This window comes from Budorcas taxicolor, chromosome 2 (genome assembly GCF_023091745.1).
Source record: "Budorcas taxicolor isolate Tak-1 chromosome 2, Takin1.1, whole genome shotgun sequence".
Lineage (NCBI taxonomy): Eukaryota > Metazoa > Chordata > Mammalia > Artiodactyla > Bovidae > Budorcas > Budorcas taxicolor.
Genome location: NC_068911.1, coordinates 80,847,039 through 80,869,421, shown reverse-complemented (window position 1 = coordinate 80,869,421; position 22,383 = coordinate 80,847,039). Strand labels below are relative to the sequence as shown.

General features: G+C 42.2%; 1 protein-coding gene across 1 annotated transcript in view; it reads right to left on the bottom strand.

Annotated features, from left to right (window-relative positions):
• LOC128071492 (lymphocyte antigen 75-like) overlaps positions 1 to 21,635 on the bottom strand; it is a 117,046-nt gene extending 95,411 nt beyond the window's left edge. Inside the window, exons 1-6 of the mRNA XM_052664324.1 lie at positions 21,542 to 21,635; positions 15,524 to 15,895; positions 10,499 to 10,669; positions 6,161 to 6,325; positions 2,345 to 2,455; positions 966 to 1,106 (exon numbers count right to left, since the gene is read on the bottom strand). Of these exons, the coding sequence (XP_052520284.1) occupies positions 966 to 1,106; positions 2,345 to 2,455; positions 6,161 to 6,325; positions 10,499 to 10,669; positions 15,524 to 15,895; positions 21,542 to 21,635 (1,054 nt within the window). The remainder of the gene's footprint in view (positions 1 to 965; positions 1,107 to 2,344; positions 2,456 to 6,160; positions 6,326 to 10,498; positions 10,670 to 15,523; positions 15,896 to 21,541) is intronic.
• Between the last annotated feature and the right edge of the window lie 748 nt (positions 21,636 to 22,383).

The window sequence follows — 22,383 nt, the reverse complement described above, 5'->3', positions numbered from 1 at the left end:
CCTCTATTCTTTTGAACACTTCTCAAACTTTTCTGGACCTTGGAAGTTTCAGCTGTCCTGTGACTCTCTTACTCCCAAACTCCCTGGGAAAAAACACCTCTGTGCACATATTTTGTCCATCTACACCTCTCCTTTCTACCTCATTTGTTAGAATCAGCCTGGTAAAGCAGAGAGGTGGGTGGGCATTATAGGGCAATTCCTATGTCCATCATTTTTCACTCCCAATAGGGGCAGGTCATATATAAGACCTCTCCTTAGAGTGTGGCTCTCAAACTTAAGAGTGTATCAGAATCACCTGAAAGGCTTTTTTCCTTTTCTCAAAGCAACTTTTTTTTTTTTAATCCAGAGAGTCTTAAAAAAAATTTCATGTATGTATTTGGCTGTGGCAGGTCTTAGTTGCAGCACGTGGGACCTTCCTTGGGTAACACAGGATCTTTTGTTGGAGCGCACAGATTCTCTAGTTGTGGTGTGTGGGCTTAGCTGCTCCATGGCACGTGTGAGCTCAGTTCCCCAACCAGGGATCAAAACTGGGTCTCCTGCATTGGGAAGCAGATTCTTCACCACCCAACCACCAGGGAAGCCCCTGGAAGCACAGGTTGGGGATCCCCATCCTCAGAGTATCTCATTTAGTAAATATGGGTACGTCCTAAGAATCTGCATTTCTCACAGGTACAGGTAAAGCTGATGCTCTTGGTCTGGGGAACCACTGCTCCAGAGAAAGAACAGCCACCTGTGAAGAGAACTATATTTCCTATCTAGAATACCTCTGCCTTCTTATGGGCATATAGCAAGCTAAAGCTTTATTCCTGTATGGTTATAATATCTAACCACAGGGCCAATATCAAATACCTTCCTGCATCGGCAGTATCAGGTGAAGGAAAGGGGGAAACAGGTATCTGAAGTGGATTTGCTTGATTTCACAAAACTAATTTTGAGACCTTTGTCGGAGAAAGTGAGAAAGGTACCTGTCAACTCCACTGAGCTATTTAACAGTTTCTCACAGACGTAGGGCAGTCGAGCCTCGCAGGAAAAACTCTGCCACAGACCTGAATCGGCATCCATTCTGGCACAGCTTGATCTGCCAATGGTAGGTGTCATCAGCACATCTGAAATGGCAAGATTTTCAGAGTTAAAAGAAGAAGGTTAGGACAAGGGTGGTGGTTAGAAAAAATAATTTGTACTCTTAACTTTATTTATTGGAACTCATGAAATAGTTAAAACTTTTAACTACATTGAGATGTATAAGCTGCAATAGACAGTCACTTGTTTAACTATGTCTTCTTAAATATAGGACACAGGAGTAGAAATACTCTGATATGTTGTAGCTAGCTTAAAAAACAAAACCCCAAACCAAACCTCTGCCCCTAACCCATCTGCCTGTCATATCCTGTGGTCAGTAGTTCTTAATTTGCTACCCTACCCAATAAAAATGCTAATTTATGATTCTGCTATGCCTTTAAGGCTTTAAGATTAAATTATCTTTAAAGATTCTACTTATTGAGATAATAGAGAATTTATTTACTAAGAAAATTCTATTAACTGAAATGCCAATGTATTGGTATTTTATTGCACTTATCTCATTTTTATTATATGTATGTAGAATACTTTGGTAGTGAAGTTAGTGTTAACTTTTACATTCTACATTTATCAGAAGCCTATGATTTTATTTTTTAAAAAGATATCTAAACCTTTTTGGGGGAAGGTGAAGACCTTTTGACTAACTAGGGTTTTGTTTTATTCACTATAAGATTTTCTTAAGGATATTTATTTGTATATGAAAATATAACCATTATGTTGTCAGTACTTGGGTGCTGCAGTGGAAGACTTCAGGAGTTTGAGAATGAGGAATTATTTCCACTGGATGGCATCACCAACTCAATGGACATGAGTTTGAGCATGCTCCAGGAGTAGGTGATGGACAGGGAAGCCTGGTGTGCTGCAGTCCATGGGGTCTCTAAGAGCCAGACACAACTAAGCAACTGAACTGACTTATTTCCATATTAGAGTTAAGCTGCAGATGAAATGCAATATGGGTCAGTCATGGACATGTCAAGTCCTCTCAGGGACCCAGAAAGGTTCCTGGGCCATGGAGTGGGGCTCTTTCTGCTCCTACCTAAAAATGCAGGGTCACTCTAAAAATTAGGGACAAATGCTCAGTTGCCCATGGTGGGGGTCAACTTGGCTATAATGGAATCACAATAAAGAAGGGTTCAGGGAAAAAATTTTTTCTGAGAGTTTGAAATTTGTATAAGCTCTGAGGGAGTGGGAAGGGTTTTTTTTTTTGTTTGTTTGTTTGTTTGTTTTTTGAAGTTTATGCTTTGTAAATGGAAGAGCAGGCAGTTACCTGGGTCCCAGTTGAGAAAGTTTAACGGCTTGTGGTCTGACCATTCCCAGCCTCTAGCAGAGTATAGCTGATTTAGACCAATCCAGAAAATTCTCGCAATGCCTTCTTTTCCTGTAAGAATTACACAGGTTTAAAAAGTGAAAAAATTATGTGTTATTAATAATCCAGACTTAAGTTTATACTACTAGCAAAAACATCTGCAGGTCTTGATTATAAGGCAGGAACCCTGTAGGAGACTGTGTATCCAACAAAGGCAGGTGATGCTGACAGGCAACAAAACTTCTATCTATTGAGAAACCCAAAGGCTGCTAAGTTAATCCATTCAGCTTCTCCATTAGCTTGTCCAGTTCTTCCATGGTTGTATGGGTCCATGTGTATTGAAAAAAGATAGGATGAAGATTCTGGGAAGAAGATGGTAGGAACAGAGGACCAATTATCACTCCAGTGAGAAATAAATATGAGGTTAAGAGTGAAATATAAGGATACACTGTGCTTTCCAGGAGCTTTACTGTGAAAGATAGATGATTAGAGGTCCCTGAGAAGGACAGAGCCACAGGACATTCGACTCCCAAACAAAATCTAGTGAATATGAGCAAACTGAATCCCCCACTGGTAGGCCCCTCGTATTAGTAAAACAAAACCAAAATAAACTAATTAGGTGCAGGGCAGGCACAGAGAAGAAAGAATGCTCTTTTAGACTATGTGGGATTTATCTTCAAGAGGGATGATCCTACTTTATTTCTGTCAGCAAATTCCCTAGTCCCATCCAACCACTAGCTACCAAACCCAGAGGTCATTTGGGAATAACATTCCCCACTATCTTTGTGTCTGTGCAACTCTTATTTCCCTGACTAGATCAAGCACTTTGATCACAAATTTCAGATTCACTTTTGTGTGTGTGTTGTGTGTTCAGTCACTCAGTCGTGTCTGACTCTGCGACCCCATGGACCATAGCCTGCCAGGTTCCTCTGTCCATGGAATTTTCCAGGCAAGAATACTGGAGCAGGTTGTCATTCCCTTCTCCAGGGGATCTTCCCAACCCAGGGATGAAACCCACATCTCTTGTGTCTCCTGCATTGGCAGGCAGGTTCTTTACCACTGGCACCACCTGGGAAGCCCTTTCGTGGGCCTCACTATTTCCAGTCCACTGTTTACACCTGATAGTTTTTAGGGAAGGGACACAATATTATCAGAAATTTCAAGAAATGCTTCAGATTTGGTTACTCTGAGTTTCAGATGTCAAAGTACGCTTTCTTAGGTCTTAGGAAATCAGCACTCATAATTAGGCATATTGAGCACTCACAGTGAAAGAGAAGCTTGGAAAATTGGAAAGGACTGCACATCTGACATTACTGATAAGCAAAAAATTGTGGGGAGTGTGTGGCCAGGGACACAACTGAATTCATTAACTCATTATCTCTCTTTTACTTGTTATTAAAGAAAATTGATGCATGAAGAAATCCTGCAACATTTATTCCTTCAAATGCATCATCAGACTGTTTGGATTGGTGTTGACAGTCACACTTTGACAACTTTTTCCCTCACAGAAGCCATTAGCTTCCAAATGTCAGTATTCTGGGAGACAAATTTATTGGCACTTTTAATTCTCAACAGTATTTTTTGTAAGTTTTCAGCGGGGTCTGGAATAGAATTCCATTGCCTAACAGTAGCCAAAATTTTGTTTCTTTGACAGATTTCCATTCAAGAGATCTGATTATTCAAGTTCTGAATAACACAAGAAAGGGTTAAAAGAATAAGAAAGAGATCTGAATAAAGTTTAAGCCAAAAACCATGACAGAAGACCAGCAGACTTTTTTTGTGGTTACACTGTTTCATAACATAAGTTTCATGTGTGAAACATTATATTTCAACTTCTATGTTTGGTGGTGTGGTCACCACCAAACTTTAGTTTCCATCTGTTCCTACATAGTTGACTTCTTTTAGCCACTTCACCACTTTTAGCCATTTCACCCACTTCTCTTCTTGCTTCTCATCTTATAACCGTTATTCTGTTCTCTGTGTTTTTGTTTTGCTTGTTTATGTATTTGTTTATTTAAATATATCACATGAGTAAAACCATACAGTACTTGTCTTTATATGTCTAATTTCACACAACACAACACTCTCAAGGTCTCTCTATGATGTTTTTCATAGAAATAGAACAAAATTTTATACAAACAAGATGCATATGGAACAACAAAACACCTCAAATAAGCAAAGCAATCCTGAGAAAAAAAACAAAGCTGGAGGTAACCACTCCCTGATTTCAAATTATATCACAAAGCTAGAGTAATTAAAACAGTATAGTACTGGCAGGAAAAACAGACATACACATCAAAAGAACATAATTGAGAGCTCAGAAATATAGCCATGCATATATGGTCAACTGATTTATAACAACGAACATACAATGGAGAAAGGACAGTCCTTTCAATAAATGGTATTGGGAAAACTGGATACTGCCATGTGCAAAAGAATGAAACCAGACCACTGTCTTGCACCATATTAAAAAATCAGCTAAAAATGGATTCAAAATTTGAATCTATGACCTGAAACCATAAAGCTCCTAAGAGAAAACATAGGCAGTATGTTCTCTGACATCAGTCTTAGAATGTTTCTGGATATTTTTCCTTAGACAAAAGAAGCAAAAGCACAAGTAAACAAACTCGCCTATATAAATCCAGAATGCTTCTGCACAGCAAAGGAAACTATCAACCCAACAAAGGAACCTACCAATATGAGAAGATATTTGCATATCATTTTACTATAAGGGGTTAATATTCAAAATATACAAAGAACTCATACATTTCAAAAACAAAAAACCAAACAACCCAATTTAAAAGTGGGCATAGGATCTGAATTGACATTGTTCCAAAGAAGACATATAGATGGCCAACAAACATATGAAAGATTTTGACATCACTAGTTATTAGGGAAGTGCAAATCAGAACTACAATGAGACATCACCTCATACATGTTATCAGATGGGCAAGAAACAAAAAATGTTGGAGGAGATGTAGAGAAAAGGAAAGCCTCATACATGGTGGGTGGGAATGTAAAAGTCCAGTAGGTTTTTAAGGATGAAAACAAAGAAAGGTATGTAAGAGGAGTAAGTACTACAGTAATGAAGTAAGGGTTCTGGAGTTATATATATGTTGAAATTCAAATTCCAATTCTGATACTTCATAGTATCAGAAAAACACGGGTTTGAACCATGCTGGTCCACTTACATGCCGACTCTTTTCACTGAATACACACTACAGAACTATACAATCTACAGTGGGTTGAATCCATGGATGTAGAACTGCATTCGTTTATTCAAATATGAAGTTTTTTACTGAGGCGATCTACTTCGACCCAACAATCTTCTCCACTCCTCAAATTCTCTCCTGGTCAATGTTCAAAGTGTTTAATGTTCACCTTTTTTCAGATCCTTTCATTTAGGCTTCAGTTAGCAGTTTAATCTTGCTACCTCAGCTCGTTTTCTGAATATTTACCTCTCTTGGTCTTTATCATAAGATGCACTTTCAATGGACTGAATATTATATTCAGTATTTTTTTACTTGAGGGCTTTGGTGTTAAATCCCAGGAAAAGACAGAGAAATATAGAAGAAAACAACATACCTAGACATGAAAACAGAAGACAACACCTTTACCATCTCAGCAATTTGCTCTACCACAGCAACCAAAACCTACTTTGTTTTCTTTTTATTTTTTTATTGAAGGATAATTGCTTTACATAATTTTGTTATTTTCTGTCAAACCTCAACATGAATCAGCCATAAGTATACAGATATCCCCTCTCTTTAAACCTACCTTTAAGATAAGTTAACTCAGCAGCATTGTTGATGCTCAGTAAGTCAGCTCCTTGATTCTGACATGAAACGTAAGCTTCCTTCCAAGAAAGAGTTGCCTGAATATTAAATTGGTAGCAACTTCCAATCTCTTCATTCTTTTCCCAATTATCTTCACAGCCACTTTCTGTTGATAAAAAGATATGTCAGTGATCATAAAATAAGGGCATAATGTTGTCTATTACTTAGAGTACTCACAAATACTGCCATTCAATTTGCATACTCTTAAGATATGCTAAGATTGAGGCTGTCATTGCTCTACTAGACAATATTTTGATTCTTTGGTTAGATGAAAAAACCAAACTAACAGGACAGGAAATGACTTAGACTAGTTAAAGCTTCCATGCTGCTTCTAGCTTCTACTCTCCTTTTATATAGCCCTATTGATTATAATGTCACATTTTAGCCCACACCTACCCTCTGCCTAAAAACAGGAGTCTTCAACTGTGTTCAACCCCTCAGCTCACTTGAAGATGGTATCAGACTAAAGAGGGGTTTGCCCATGTTCTGCAGTGAAACCACTGAACGTGTTTGCATATGTGTGTGTTTCCTGTTGCTACTGCTAAGTCGCTTCAGTCATGTCCGTGTGTGTGTTTAGACAATGCTTAAGTGCCTAAGATTTAACGCATCAGTTCAGTTCAGTCGCTCAGTCGTGTCCGACTCTTTGCAACTCCATGAATCGCAGCACACCAGGCCTCCCTGTCCATCACCAACTCCCGGAGTTCACTCAGACTCGCATCCATTGAGTCAGTGATGCTATCCAGCCATCTCATCCTCTGCCGTCCCCTTCTTCTCCCGCCCACAATCCCTCCCAGCATCAGAGTCTTTTCCAATGAGTCAACTCTTCACATGAGGTGGCCAAAGTACTGGAGTTTCAGCTTTAGCATCATTCCTTCCAAAGAAATCCCAGGGTTGATCTCCTTCAGAATGGACTGGTTGGATCTCCTTGCAGTCCAAGGGACTCTCAAGAGTCTTCTCCAACATCAGAGTTCAAAAGCATCAATTCTTTGGCGCTCAGCCTTCTTCACAGTCCAACTCTCACATCCATACCTGACTACTGGAAAAACCATAGCCTTGACTAGACGGACGTTAGTCGGCAAAGTAATGTCTCTGCTTTTGAATATGCTATCTCGGTTGCTCATAACTTTTCTTCCAAGGAGTAAGTGTCTTTTAATTTCATGGCTGCAATCACCATCTGCAGTGATTTTGGAGCCCCCCAAAATAAAGTCTGCCACTGTTTCCACTGTTTCCCCATCTATTTTCCCATGGAGTGATGGGACCAGATGCCATGATCTTCATTTTCTGAATGTTGAGCTTTAAGCCAACTTTTTCACTCTCCTCTTTCACTTTCATCAAGAGGCTTTTTAGTTCCTCTTCACTTTCTGCCATAAGGGTAGTGTCATCTGCATATCTGAGGTTATTGCTATTTCTCCCGGTAGTGATACCTTATTTGTGAAACTCAGTCTAGTTTCTCCTTGTATTTTAAAAGATGATGTAATATATGACTAATATTACAGAACTAACATTATATATGCACTATATGTCTATATGTACATATGTGTGCATGCGCGTGTGTGTGCTCAGTCATGTCTGACTCTTTGAGACCCCCATGGACTGTGGCCCACCAGGCTCCTCTACTCGTGTAATTTTCCAGGCAAGAATACTGGAGTAGTTGCCATTTCCTCCTCCAGGGGATCTTCCCAACCAGGCGATCAAACCCATGTCTCTTGTGTCTCCTGCAATGGCAGGCAGATTCTTTACCACTAACGCCACCTGGGAAGACTATATATATATGTATATATAAATATACATGTACAATGTGAACATCATTTTTCTTCAACAAATATCTAAAGAACATGCATAACTTCAAAGAACCTTCAAGCTCTTTCCAGGACAGATATGCAGGTTTTGATACAACTAGTTCAAAAATATACTCAGGGCCTCCATGTGCTCCCAACAAGAAGGAAAACCCAACAGAGCTTACATTAAGTGTATCCCTGGCTTCACATGGGTTCTTCCAAAGGGTCTCCCATAACCAGTTATACTTATGGACCCTCAAGCAGGAAGGTCCCTTAGAGATCATTGTGTGTAATGTCTTCATTTCACAGACAGGAACAAGGATCTAGGGACATTAGCAGCAGAGCTATAACCAGAGTACAGTTGTCTAACTCTGGTGTTGTTGATCTTCTGAATGGCATACACTGCTCCTTCAGCCACTTCTGAATGTCCTAAACCACAGTAGAGGTGACATTTGGCAAAAAGAAAGTAGGTGGATTTGCAAGTGCATTACCGAAAGGTTCTTTTTTATCACTAAAGCAAAACACTTGTAATTCTGGAAGATTTCAGCAGGATGGCAATGTATCATTTGCTATAAAATACAACCTCTATGGTTTAGCAGTCCTCAGATTTGAGAAACTCACAATCTCACTTCTGTAGAAAGGGAGGCACATGAATGCACTGACAACCCCCTCTTTCATCCAAAGTAGGCTAAAGGCACCAAGACACACGTCAGTCAAGGCAGCAAGGTGGAATGGGATGGGGAATGAACAAGGTGGAACAAGGTAGAACACACTGGGAAATGAAGGTCAGAATCCTGGGAGATCTACCAGGCTCCACACAAATATGGTCTGACACTGACAGGCTATTTCATCAATCTAGGTCTGCCAGTTCTTACCTGAGAAATGAGGGTTTGCTCTGAATAAGGTCTAAGCCTCTCCACAATCCCTAAAGTTTCTGATCCAGACTCTGTGCTAGGCTAAGTCGCTTCAGTCATGTCCAACTCTTTGCTAACCCTAAGAACTGTAGACCGCCAGGCTCCTCTGTCCACGATTCTCCAGACAAGAATACTGGAATGGGTGCCCTCCTCCAAGGGATCTTCCCGACCCAGGGATCAAACCTGTGTCTCCTATGGCCCCTGCATTACAGGCAGATTCTTTACCACAGAGCCGCTGGGGAAGCCCACGATCCAAACTATGGTAAGACTGAAATACAATTGGTGCCTGGTTGACCGAACCCAGCTTGTCATCAATTATAGGTGGAGTAAATATTGGCTTTTTATCTTTCAGTAAGTTCTCAGTGCTGAAAAGCCTTTGCCTGTACCCAGAAAAGTAATTCTTAAAGTGTGGTCCCCAGACTATCGTCAGCATCATCTGGGAACTCACTAAACTGCAAAGTTTTGGATACCATTCAAAATCTACCAAATTATAATTTCTGGAGGTTGGTCCCAGAAATCTATATTGTAACAAACTCTCAAAATAATTCTGTTACAACCTGAAGTTTGAGAATGATTGGCTTGACATAATCTCTTCAATTTGCTTAGGACTCTACACTTTGAAGCTCAGCTTCTGTTAAGGAGAGATCAGCATTACTAATTTCATCAGACTGGCTACTGAACAAGGCAGGATAATGTAGTTGTTTGAGGCAAGGACACCAGAGCTGAATTTGAATCCTAGCTCTGAAATTTATTATCTATGTAACCTCAGGCAATTGATTTAACTCTCCTGTGCCTCACTTTGCTCATCTGTAATATGGGGACATGGGCTTCCCAGATGTCTTGGTGGTAAAGAATCCACCTGCCAATGCAGGAGAGCCAAGTTCCACCCCTGGGTCGGGAATATCAACTGGAGAAGGAAAAGCAACCTACTCCAGTACTCTTTCCTGGAAAATTCCATGAACAGAGGAATCTGGAGGGCTACAGTCTATGGGGTCACAAAACAGTCTGACAGGACTTAGCAACAACAACAAAATGAGAATAAATAATAGTACCTACCTTATAAAACTGTGTATAGAGTAAATGAGTTAATAAAGGTTAAGTACTTAGAATAGCACCTGATACTTGGCAGGGCCAAGAGATAACTATTGCTACCATAAGTAATAGCCATTACTATTACTGGAGTTTTTTCCTTTCTATTTACTGTTGATGCTTTTAACTTATTGCCCATTAAAAAATATTTCTTAATTTTGAGACTGCTCTATTAAGGCCAGTAGCAATTTCCTGACTGCTCCTGGCAATAGCCAGGAAGTGGCCTGGTCCTCTTCCTGAAGTATCCGTGGTACAGCAGACTTCCTCATCATCTGCCTTCAGTGACAGCATCCTGTCTTGGTTCTCTTCCTGGCTCACTTCTAAAAGTAAATTCTTAGCTATACACAACTTCCCTGTCTTTCCTCAAATTTACACTCCTTCTCTAGGATATCTGTTGCTGTCATTTTTGAGTAATCATGGACTCTTCCCTCTCCCCTTTTCCACATAGGAACAGTATCCTTTTCTTTCCACCTACAAAGTTTACCAGCCCATACATACCTGGTTGTAAGCAGATGCCCCACTTCTGATCATATTCATAATTTAAGGTGGTTGCACACCATGGCCCACTGCGATCTCCATCAAAAATGCACTCATGATGCCAGGTCCCATTAACTAAGAAGGGAAATTCACAAGGTCTCCCAAAAGAGTTCCCATCTCTAGTATAGATTTCTGTGGGTTGGACAGAAAGTGGAGGAAAGAAGAGTTAAAAACTAGATAATCAGCTTTAGTTAACTACCTTCTAAAACCGTTTTGAAAGATGTTTTCATACTTATGAGAACCCAGTATCTAGGTGGGCTGCACCATGTGGCAATTCAGAGCATGGATGCTGGCTCCCTCACTGACCAACTGTGTGGCTGTGGGTAAGCTCTCCAACCTCTATCAGTCTCAGTTTCTGCATTTGAAAATTAGGAATAATGATACCGGCTCATAGGGTTGTTCATGACATTCGGTGAGATGATCAGGTAAAGCTTCATTTATTGTGATGTGATGAGGAGCTAAAAGATCCTGGCTTTATAACGTAAGGATAAACTGACTACTCTGGATGGCAGAGAGTCACCAAAAGGGGCGTCTGCTTGAGAGGAAACCTAAATTCTATTTCCTTTAGTAAGAGTGAGGCCAGCAAAATGCCTTGGAATCACTGAGGCTGGGTGCAGGCTTTGAAACCAAATGTGGAGTTGGAGAGGTGCACAAACAGCTCCATTGTTGCAGACTGGTGGTGGAATCAAAGCTGAGGGTTTTGAGGAAGTAGGAGAAAAGGCTGCTGAGTTTCTCAGCAGTCTCTTGGAGAGGGATAGGACGTGGTAATTCAGGTTATGAAAGAAGAACCAGAGTCAGCAGGGCAGTCATGGAACCAGTTGGTGGCCAGCAAGGTAGCAGAGCTAGCCTTTCCTGTTAACAATTTTTCCCTGGTACATGGACAGGAACTGAAAAACAATTCCAACCTCAAATATACCTGGAAATGCTAGAAGAAGTGCTAAATACTTATGTTGGTAACAGTTCCTTTGGAGAGGTATCTTATAGAACAGCTAACCCTATAACTATTTCGGTCACCTTTTTCCATAATTTGTTTAAAACCATGGTTGATAGGTAGAGGATAATAATCAGATTTTATCATCATTTACTATGCTAGTTGGGTCCCTCAAAATGTCTCATAGATTTGCTTAAAAGGGTGTTTAAGATAGAATTTGATTCCACTTCTTTATTATTCTCAATTGCTTGTTTAACTGAAATGTGAGGCTTAACAGTTTAGAATGTATTAAGCAGCAGTACAGGAAAATAATGTAGATGTTTTTACAATCTTTTAAGGATTTTGGTTTTGTTTTCTGACATATAAATGGTTTTGAACAGTATACTTTGGTTAAAGAGCAATTTGACCTTATCTACCTTTTATTTTTAACCATAACAAAACTCCCAATAGCACATGACTGATTTCTCTTCCCATATCACAGCACTTAAAAGGAGAGCCCATGAGCACAATGACTATGATTTGTAGAATCATGAGGGTTTTTTTTTTTTCAAACTTGTAAAAGTGCTGTCACTTGCTCTTTCCCACAAGCCCACAAGATCAGTGGGGCAAGTATTACACTTGTTTGTGAAATCCCCGTTTTTGCAGAGTCGTTAAGTGAAACATTTAGTCATTCAGCTGTGACAGGGATCAGAACTGGCTCTCTCCTTGAGTCCTTGACATATAAAGACAACGTGTGATATCAACGGCTGCCTTCTCAGGCTTCAAGTTAGTGTCATAGCTCAAAGCTGGGCTTCAGTTAAAAAGCTCTCCTGTTCACAATACATTTTGAAGAATGATAAGCATATAACAACCACCACAACAGCAGCAGCTAAATTATGCTAATTATTCACTAAGACTTTTATTCTTACACATTCTTTGATGTTATTGGACCTCTTAAGTCCTAAGGATCTCCCCAGAGAGACAGGCTTTCCTAAGATACCCTTTGAATGTATGAATTTCCGATGATGGCAGCCTTAAAACCACAGCTTACTCTGCAATAGGCACACATCTATGAGACGAAATGCTTACACAGAAAACTAACGTTAACCTCTTTGGTAGCAAAAGGAAAAAACAGCTTCGATATTTAAAGAGCTTGGCAGACTTCTAAGTTGCTTAGAATTCAGACACTTCTACAGGTTCCCCACCACTGACAGTCTACTTCCTCTGCGTGATTCACCAAACATTCAAAACTGGAGGCATGTTAGTGAGGCCAAGATATCTTAATGATATAAATGCATATGTGGATGCCAGTCAAGAGCAATTAATTCATCAAATTTATACAGTGAAAATTTTTTCTGAGAGGAGCAAGGCTCACACAGGATGGGGGTGAGGAGAGAGGCAACCCAGAACATAAAGACAGAGAAATGTTTTTATATTAGAAGTAAAAAAAAAAATATATAGCAGAAGCCAGGGAAAAGTAAAGAAGCTTTATTTGGGGAGTGTCATCCTGGTTTTTGCCATAACAAGCTGGGTTACCTTGAACTTCGCTTTGTTGGACTCTGGTATCTTATCTTTCTTATTCTGTACAATTAGACAAGAAGGAGGGGTGGGGTCCAATATGAGAAGTTTGAGAGAGCACATCTAGAGAAAGTCTCTAACTTAAGACATCAGTCTCCAACCCAAGAACAGGAAGGGACTACAAAATTTTAAAAGAGTAAAATTGCCAGGACTTAACATTTGACTACATTTGAATGGTGGGAGAGAAGAGCAGAGGAACTCTAGGGTGACTTGTAGACTTCTGACATGCAACTTGATGGTACCAGTCACCTGGAGAGGAATGGAGAAGAGGCAAGTTTGGCCCTGGCGTCAGTGCAAATGAAAACTCAAGATATAGGCTGATAAGTCAGGACTACATGCATCTTGTCTTAGGAATTTCTAAGTTTCTTAGTTGGATATTTAGTGTTTAAAATACTGTATTTGGTAAGGTCAAATACAGCCTGTGGGCTCTTGCTGGTGAGCACTGTTCAGCTTTCTCTGGGGTGATGCCCTAGGTGGGTTTTTAACCATTTTTGTGCCACTGATAACTTTGGCAGCCGTGTGAAGCATGTGAGCCCCTTCTCAGAAAAGCATAAATGTGTAAAATAAAACACATAGGATTATAAAGAAAACTAGTTATATTGAAATGAAGGCATCTGGGGGACTGAGGGAATTTATAATTACAACTGTGCCCCTCAGTTAGGAGCAGAAGACAGAAGGAGCCCGGCCAAGAAAATTATTGTTTCTGATCTTTGAACAAATATAATGAAACAAGTTAAATCCAGTTCAAAAGGCAATTTGCATGGTTCCATGTTTTCTCTTGGCTGCCAAGTGAGAGAAAGGCTTTATAGCACAAAATTAAAGCTTGCCATTTTTAAAGTGGTATCCAAAAAGCAATTGCTTTCTAAGGTTAGGAGGAAGGTGGCTAACAGAAGCAGACTTTTCAACTACTCAAGGGTCAAGGACTGAAGAAAAGGAAAACCCCATCTCTGATTCTCCGACATTTCCCATAACAGCAGAACCTGACATCTCGGAAGCTGCTGCACCCTCACTAGGAAATGGAAAGAGGTGGTTCCTCCAGGAGAAAAACCTGTTCAGGTACAAAAAAGATGGGAGGCCAAATTTAGCTTGAGAGAAGAGGAAAAAAATCTCTGTAAAGCTATGTAAATTTACAAAGAAGAGCACACATGAGATAACAATTAAGACAAAGATAATTTAATGAAACATATATAAATGTATATAGATACCCACACATTCAACATTTGATATAATTTAGAGCAACCTAATGGAAAAAGATTTGCTTGCGTGAGAGCTAATTTACATTTGGAGGTTTAAAAGATAAATCTACTCTTTCTTTTTAAACTCAAAAATTCATTATAACCGAATGTCTATTCATTATAGACTCAAAGTTGATGTCTCTAGTCTATTCATTATAGACTCAAAGTTCATGATCAGTGCACCCAAAGGGAAAGCAGACCGTTCCAGACATAGGATGGTATGACATACAACTTTTTGACTTTGTGATAGTATGAAAGTGATACCTAGTCAGTGAAACTGTACTTTGAATTTTGATCTTTTCTTGGGCTACCAATACATGGTACAGTCCTCTCTCTGATGCTGGGCAGCAGCAGCCACAGCTCCCAGTCAGCCACACAGTCACGAGGGGAAACAACTGACACATAACCATTCTGTTTTTCACTTTCAGTACCGTATTCAATAAACTGCAAGAGGTATTCAACATGTTATTATAAAATAGGCCAGGCTTGGTTTTAGGTGGCTTTTCCCAACTGTAGGCTAATGTAAGCATTCTGAGCACATTTAAGGCAGGCTAGACTAAGTTATGATATTCATTACAAGTGTATTAAATGCATTTTCAACTTATGACATTTTCAATTTTTGATGGATTTATTGGGACAAAACAACATTGTAACTAGAGGAAGATTTGTATTCATATACTTATTTTGGAGGCAACTGAGGAAAAAGTCCACTCTTATAATACTTAATCATAAATACAGTGTGATAGCCATGCCAAAATAAAAAATAAAGCCACATAATACTCTTAAAGTTTTTCCATTACATCCAAATCTGCAGACAAGAAAAAAATTCATTTCCATTTTTTTTTCCCCTCTTTCTTCTTCTTCATTTTTAACTTAGAATAGGGTCAACCTTATTAGGTTATTTGACTTTTATCCTGTGTAGGGGACTTCCAGTTACTCTAACATTTTCTTTTCTCTGGAATTCAGGATATAATCATAGAAAGTACATATGCTCAGGCATCAGAGAGATTTCAAACCCCCGGGTGCCGCAGAATAGCTGTGAGACCTCTGACAAGGCATCTAATTTCTCCTACCCTTTCCTGTGAAAGTGGGCAAATAGCACTGACCTCATAGAAGCAGCTCAATGTTACTACTCAGTGCCTGGAACTAGAGGCCTGTTCACTTGACTCACCAGTGTATGACTCTAAGTGTGATCAGAGGTACACGTTCAAGGCCACTTGCACCAAATACAGCAGTAAGTCAGAGTCTCTCTCTAGTACTCACCATGGTAAGGCTGGGCACACAAGTTTTCCTCTGAGCCTCCTTTCTTCCAGACATCTGATGAATTTGTACTTGCTATGGCGTGTCCACCTTTCAGAGCCAACTGGTACTGGGCAGCCCCGTAGAGAGAGTGATGCTCACATTTCCACCACAGCATGGCATTGTAGTCGCAGCTAAACATTCTCAAGGAATCTGTGGGTTTGGTAATATCTAGGCCAAGACACTTTTGGGACTGCAAATGAAAGAGCCGATGCTGGGACACCCACTTCCACAACATGTCCTTGGTTTCGTCGCAGTCCTTTGCCACTATCCAGTCATTCAGCGGCGTGATGCACTTGCCTGTGTTTTCATTGACGATGGTGAATGGATCATTACCTGAGACAACACAGGCAGAAAAGACATTTCAGGATTCTGAATTATGTGGCCGATGTGCCTTGGCCCTGCTTGCTAAGGAGAGTGAGTCTGAGCACCCCCAGACTGTTAACATCCTCCCAGCTGTATAAACTGTAATATTCCATACAAGGTTGGAGGACAGTGGTGGCCAGAGAGGCAGTTCAGTGTAGGATTAAGAGCGTGGGCTCTGGGGCCAGTTTGCTTGGCTTTATATTAATAGTTTGCTCTGCTATTATTGACCGTGTGATCAGGGCGTCGTTTACCTGCTGTGCATCAGCTTTCTCCTTTATGAAACAGTACTTCACAGGGTGGATATGAGGATAAAAGGAGCTCATACATGCAAAACACTTAGAATAGTATACATATTTGTTATTGTCATTCAGTGAGATCTCCTCCTTACTTAATGAGATGAAGAAGCTCCTTAGAGCTTCTTTAGATAAGTGGCCTGTAGTCAATGAAAAATATCCTGAGCTTTTTCAGGACACAGTTCTGTCCTGATTGCACTTCGGCTACTTCAGCAAGGTAACTGTTGCATGACATTAATGTGTCTGAGAGGAGACAGGGTAGAAAAGTGGGATAAAGGGATAAGAGGCAATGGAGGTCTGGGTTCTGAGTGTAGGGACCTGTGGCTAGCTCCACTGTCACCTCCAGGAGGCAACAGGAAGCCTCTGGGGAGGGGATGTGGGGACTGACCATCTGGATCACCCAGGGAGGTAAAACCTGAGCTCCAGGAGCCACCTGATTCACAGAATTCAAGACCCAGTAGGTTTGGACAAGGGAAATTCACAAGTAACCAGCATGAGCTGAGCAAAGGGTGGAATCTCCCTGAGTGTTCCCTGGGCAGTTTTGTATGAGCTGGGGAAGACCTCAGAAGTGACAGAAACTGAATTTCTGTTAACCTGGTAGAATAGGACTTCAGAATAAAATTTAACTTGATTTTATGGAAATAAAATAGTACACTGTTTCTTGCACACCTGAGTCTGTAGAGCAAGAGTCACATCTGTTATAGCAAATTACAATAGTACAATTTGGTCAGTGCTTTTACAAAGAAACATTTTGTGAAGGTATAGCACAGGACATGTCGATGACCTGAAGCAGTTTAGACAAACGTAAGCAATCTTCATCAATGAACCAAAGGGTTCTGGAGAAGGAGCTGTAAAATTTTAGTTCCTACAAGGTACTTTCATTTTGATGCCAGCGTCACATTCAGTGGTCTTACTAACACTAAACACCTTTTCTAATAATAATTCATAGGCTTGCAGAGTTAAAAATTCTTATACTAAGGACTGGAGGGGAAATTTCACTATGCAAATAACACCTATACGATTAAGTTCAATTCCAGTTTGAACTTCGGACAGAATTTTTGCTTGTTTTAAATAGCAGTAGCAGCACCAAGTGAAACAACAGGAACAGCGAGAACAAAATCGTTTAAAACCTTAAGCTATTTCCACTTTCAAGTTGCTATTTTAAAATACTGCCTAGTGTTGCAGTTAGATCTGTTTGAATAGCAGCTTCCATCCCTCATTCTTCTTTGACATCACTCTGCTGTTCCCTATCTTACGGACACAGTTTGGGCAGACAGTTAGCCAAAAAAAAAGGAAAACATATTATCTCAGAAGATTATCAGACCATGATGTAACTCTTTGCCAATCTATTCCCTCTCACCTCTCTTGTGCTCCAAAGTATCAGGTACTGTAGCAAGAAACAAAGAAGGTGGCTTCTGCGGGAGAGTGGGCAGTGCACCCCTCTGGATCTTCCCCTCTCCTGCTCTGTAATCTCCCTGCTCTCCTTCCTGGGCACTTTGCTCTGTGCTCTTTGACCCAAGATTTTCCAAGCTGCCTTTGCAGAATCCAGTGGATTAGCTACAGCGCTCAGAACAGTGGTGAGAGCAGTAGAATAAGGAGTTAGGGTCCTAGACTGAAGCTCTGCCTCTGTTTCTAGTTAGCTGGGACACCTGGGGGAATTCAGTTAACCTCCCCAGGGTCTTCTCATGCCCAAATGTGAGATGAAAGCAGTAGAGTATAAAAATCTAAGTTACTTCCAGTGCTAACACTCTATGCTTCCACTAATTCAGTTTTCCGAGCCTTGCAGGCTTTACAGGGCTCTGCTAAGCTAAGTTCACTGCATATCGTTCTTGAATAGATGTCCACAACTTTATTACATCATGCCAGGAGCATTTCAGGTCATTTGAATTCCATCTGTATTGGGCATGTGCACTTAGGTGACAGTGCTGCCTTATAAGTACTCTGGAAGAGAAAAAAATTTCACCCTTTCCCACTTGCTTCCCTGGTAACTCAAACAGTAAAGAATCCACCTGCAATGTAGGAGATCCAGGTTCAATCCCCAGGTCGGGAAGATTCCCTGGAGAAGGGAATGGCTCCCCACTCCAGTATTCATGCCTGGAGAACTCCATGGACTACAGGAGAGGGTTCCATGAGTCAGACATGACTGAGTGACTAATACTCTCACTTTCATTTAATATACGTTTAACTTCTAGGACACCCATGAATTTAACAAGGCTGTAGAAATTCTGAAAGACTAAAGGAGAGGTGTGGAGTAGCTATGTTGAAAAGGAGTTTCCAAGCTTCTAACAGCTATGATTGTAGATACTTGTCTCATTCTAAATCTATCTTTTAACCACATATGTAATATCAACGCTTGACACCTATAGTGATCACTTAGCTAATACATTAATTATTGATATGATTTAAAGAAACTTGTCATTAGCCTTCATATATAATGTGTAAGCATTCATACATAATATATAACCAAGGGAGAGTCTTGTAGTCTCATGATAGTTCCTCATATCTTTCTTTACCCTTACAAAGAAGCTGTTCACTCTGCTCCAGTCTTGTGACCCTATTGGGAAAGTAGGTTGGGGTGGGGGAGGTCTGAAAAATGTGAAAATAATTTTAAAAATTTGTTAAATAAGGGTCTATGAAATGTATCAGAAATGTATTACACTTTGAAATGGTGATTACAGAGCAATTTATAAAACAGATTCTTTACTGATAGCCTTATATTGCATCTGATAGCCTTATATTGCATCTTATTCACGTTATACTTGCCCTAAAGGGAATTTTAATATTTACCTACAAATACAATATTGAGACAAGTCTAAAAGACAGAGGTTGATGAAAAGAAGACTCATCACCTCATCATCCCCAGAGCACTTTTTAAAATGTTTCATTTTATATAAACATTCTACTGATGTTTAAGAGGAAATAGCTACATAGCATTATCATAAATTGAAAATGAATTGTTAGACCATCACAGGAAAGCTCTTTCTTATTGTCTGATTCTTAAGTAACTCCTGAGTTACAAGACCCAAACCAAAGAGCTTTGCACATTCCAAAGGGAAACTGGACCTCAACATTTTGTAATCCACAGACACATGGAGAGGAGATGGTTTGGGAAGGCAAGAAGGATGAAGATTGCAACTTTTTTAGTTTCAGCGGAACTTCCTGAGCCCACACTGTTAAGCATTTTGTGGAGCTGCTACTATATGTGTAGAGTGTAGACTAGGAGAGACCCAGAAGTCTGGATTTGCCAGTTCAAAAACAGTACTAAAGTGATGGTTGGGTCCAGAGCAATGTACTAGGAGTCAGAAAGTCATGGAGTTCAGATTGGGTGGTGTGGGCTGATGAAAACCTCAGGAGTCTCTGAAGAATTAGCGTACTTCAAGCTGCTAGTCCTCCCAGGAGGCAAAAAAGCTAACTAAGCAATTGGCATCCTCCCAAGGACACAGAACTACTTCCCCTGCATCTGAGTATTGGAGACCGCCTGCACAAACCTAGCTGCATACATGTGATGAAGCACACACCATCACCAGCATCATGAAGCTGACATGGTGCCAAAAAAGCTACCCAAATGGCTGAGCTTTCAAAATCCCAGTGCTTCCCTCAATAGGGCCACAAGTCTGACCAGAGCAGGTGCTCAAGGTGGGGAAGGATGCAGGAAAACAAACACCTTTGAGGACCTCCTGCAAGAAGAATAGCATTAAGTTAGTGCTCTTTGCTCCTGGTTGATGAGAGAGGCCAGAAATTGCAGAGATTGCAGAAATTAAGAAAATCTTGAGTTCTATGGGGAGACAAAAGAGATAAAATAAGGCAAATGCACGTGGAAGCCAAGTTTAGTGACTGAAAGGCTAGTGTGTTTCCATTACAGTTAGCTGCTGCCTTGATCATTTTCTCCCTGGATTAAGGGGACAGGCAGAAGAGAGTTCTCACAGCAATAAAGGCCTTTTGGTAGCTTCCAATACGGGGGATCAAAGAAGAATGCTGCTGCTGCTGCTAAGTCGCTTCAGTCATGTCCAACTCTGTGCGACCCCATGGACGGCAGCCCACCAGGCTCCCCCGTCCCTGGGATTCTCCAGGCAAGAACACTGGAGTGGGTTGCCATTTCCTTCTCCAATGCATGAAAGTGAAAAGTGAAAGTGAAGTCGCTCAGTCGTGTCCGACTCTTAGCGACCCCATGGACTGCAGCCTACCAGGCTCCTCCGTCCATGGGATTTTCCAGGCAAGAGTACTGGAGTGGGGTGCCATTGCCTTCTCCGAAAGAAGAAAGCAGAAGGGTGAATCAAAACAAGATCAGCGATAATGTTCTTAACATAGATAAGATGATGCTACTCATGATCTGAACAATCAGACAGTAACTCAGTTTAACTGCAAAGAAAGTAAATACCATAAGCAAACTGAAGTTTTTCAAAAACTCCCTTGACTATCTTTTACTTCCTCATTCTGACAAGATGACAGAAGTGGTAGGTGGGGACAGCTCACTAATTGTCTGTGAAGCAGCCAGACTAAGAAACAAAGTCCTCAGCACACCTTTGCCAAGACAGAAAGAGAGATTAAAAGCAAACTTCGGGTGCTGCCAAGAGGTGGGGGTGGGGCAGGCACTACTCAGAGCATCAGCGAAGGGTGGCTCCTCCTCGTCCTGCTTCTCAAGTGAGAGGCAAGAGGTCTCTGGGCAAGCAACCTGGGCTCCACTGCGGGAACTTCGACCTCTGGGGTGGGGGTTGGGGTGAACGTTTGGAGCCCGATAAGCCAATTAGAAGAAAGAGTCGCTGCTCGAGGCACTGGGGGAGGGCATCGTATCAGTCTTGCCACAGTCACTGTAGGAGACATGGCTTTTTGACGGGCACCACGAGCAGACTGAAGTCAGAGAATCGCTGTTTCACTCCGGCGCTGTGGGTGGGAAGCTCCTCTTGACACTGCGTGGCCAAGATGGCAAGGGGCGCAGGAGGGCCGCGACGGCGGGATGCGGCGTGAGGTGGGTGAGGGGTGAGGGGGCTGTTGAGAAGCCCTAAACCCCAGCGAAGCAAGATTTTAGAGGAAAAGACGAGGAAGGCGCGGGAGACTCGTTCAGAAAATACTCTGGGTGCCTCCCCTACGGTGGACGCCAGGCCCCCCGCACGAGAAAAGCCCTGCGCCTCCTCGGCCCACCCCGTGCTCCTCCAGGACGCAGGAGGGTAACGGAACGCCTTCTCCCCGCACCTCCCTTCCGCTCACTTGTCCAGCAGAGGTGACAGGACCCCGGCGCGCAGCCGAACCCGAACCAAGGGCAGTCGGCCGACCCGGCGCCGTCGAGGTCCCTAGCCGGCCGGCCCGCGGACGCGCCCGCGGTTACCTGAGCGGTCAGAGGGCTCCACCAGCCCGAAGCCCGGAAGGAGCAGCATGAGCAGCTCCGCCGCACGGCGAGGGGCTGCCCAGCGCGTCCTCATCCTGAGCCGGCCCCGGCGCTTCAGTCGGGTCTGCGGGGGCGCGCGGCACCCAGCCCTCCGGGTGCGCCAGGTCAGCCCCTGCACCGCCTTTGCCCCCAAGTCCCGGCCTCCCGGGGCGCCCCGGGCCCGCCCCCGCTGCCCTCGGCCAATCGGATCAGCCCGTCGTGGGTCCCAGGGCGGGGCGGGCGGGGCCCGGAGGTAGCGGGCAGGATACCGGGCGGGCGGACTGCGCGCGAAGAGCGCTGCGCACCTGCGGTGGGCTGCCCCGCTAGGCTCGAGAGCAGAGCGCCGCGCAGACTAGCGGGCCAGGGGGAAGCCCCGCCGCGTCTTCAGTAAAGTTGAGGAGATGCGGCACTGGCTGGGACTTGGCACCGCCCTGGTGGGTGGTCTGCCTAACGCACCTCAGTCAGGCACGGCTTCTCTTCCTTTCGCGCAGCTGGCCTGGAAAGGCACCCGCATCCCCTCGTACCCGAAAGAGCGAAATGTGCGCCCATCCTGTTGCGACTGTGGTCGACCCAAAGAATTCAGTCGTCCTTGGCACCGTCCTGAGTATTTGATAGTGCAAACAAAGGTGAGGTGATGGCTCAATGAGGTTGCACCCGCACTCGTTAAAGTATTGAATGCAAGAGCTATTTGAGTGACCCTGTAAGACTTCCAAGGAGGACTAAGTCGTATAACTGTTTGGCCTTTACAAGTAAGCTCTTTTCTTAACAATTAAACAACAGTTATATCCACTAGAAGTGTGGAA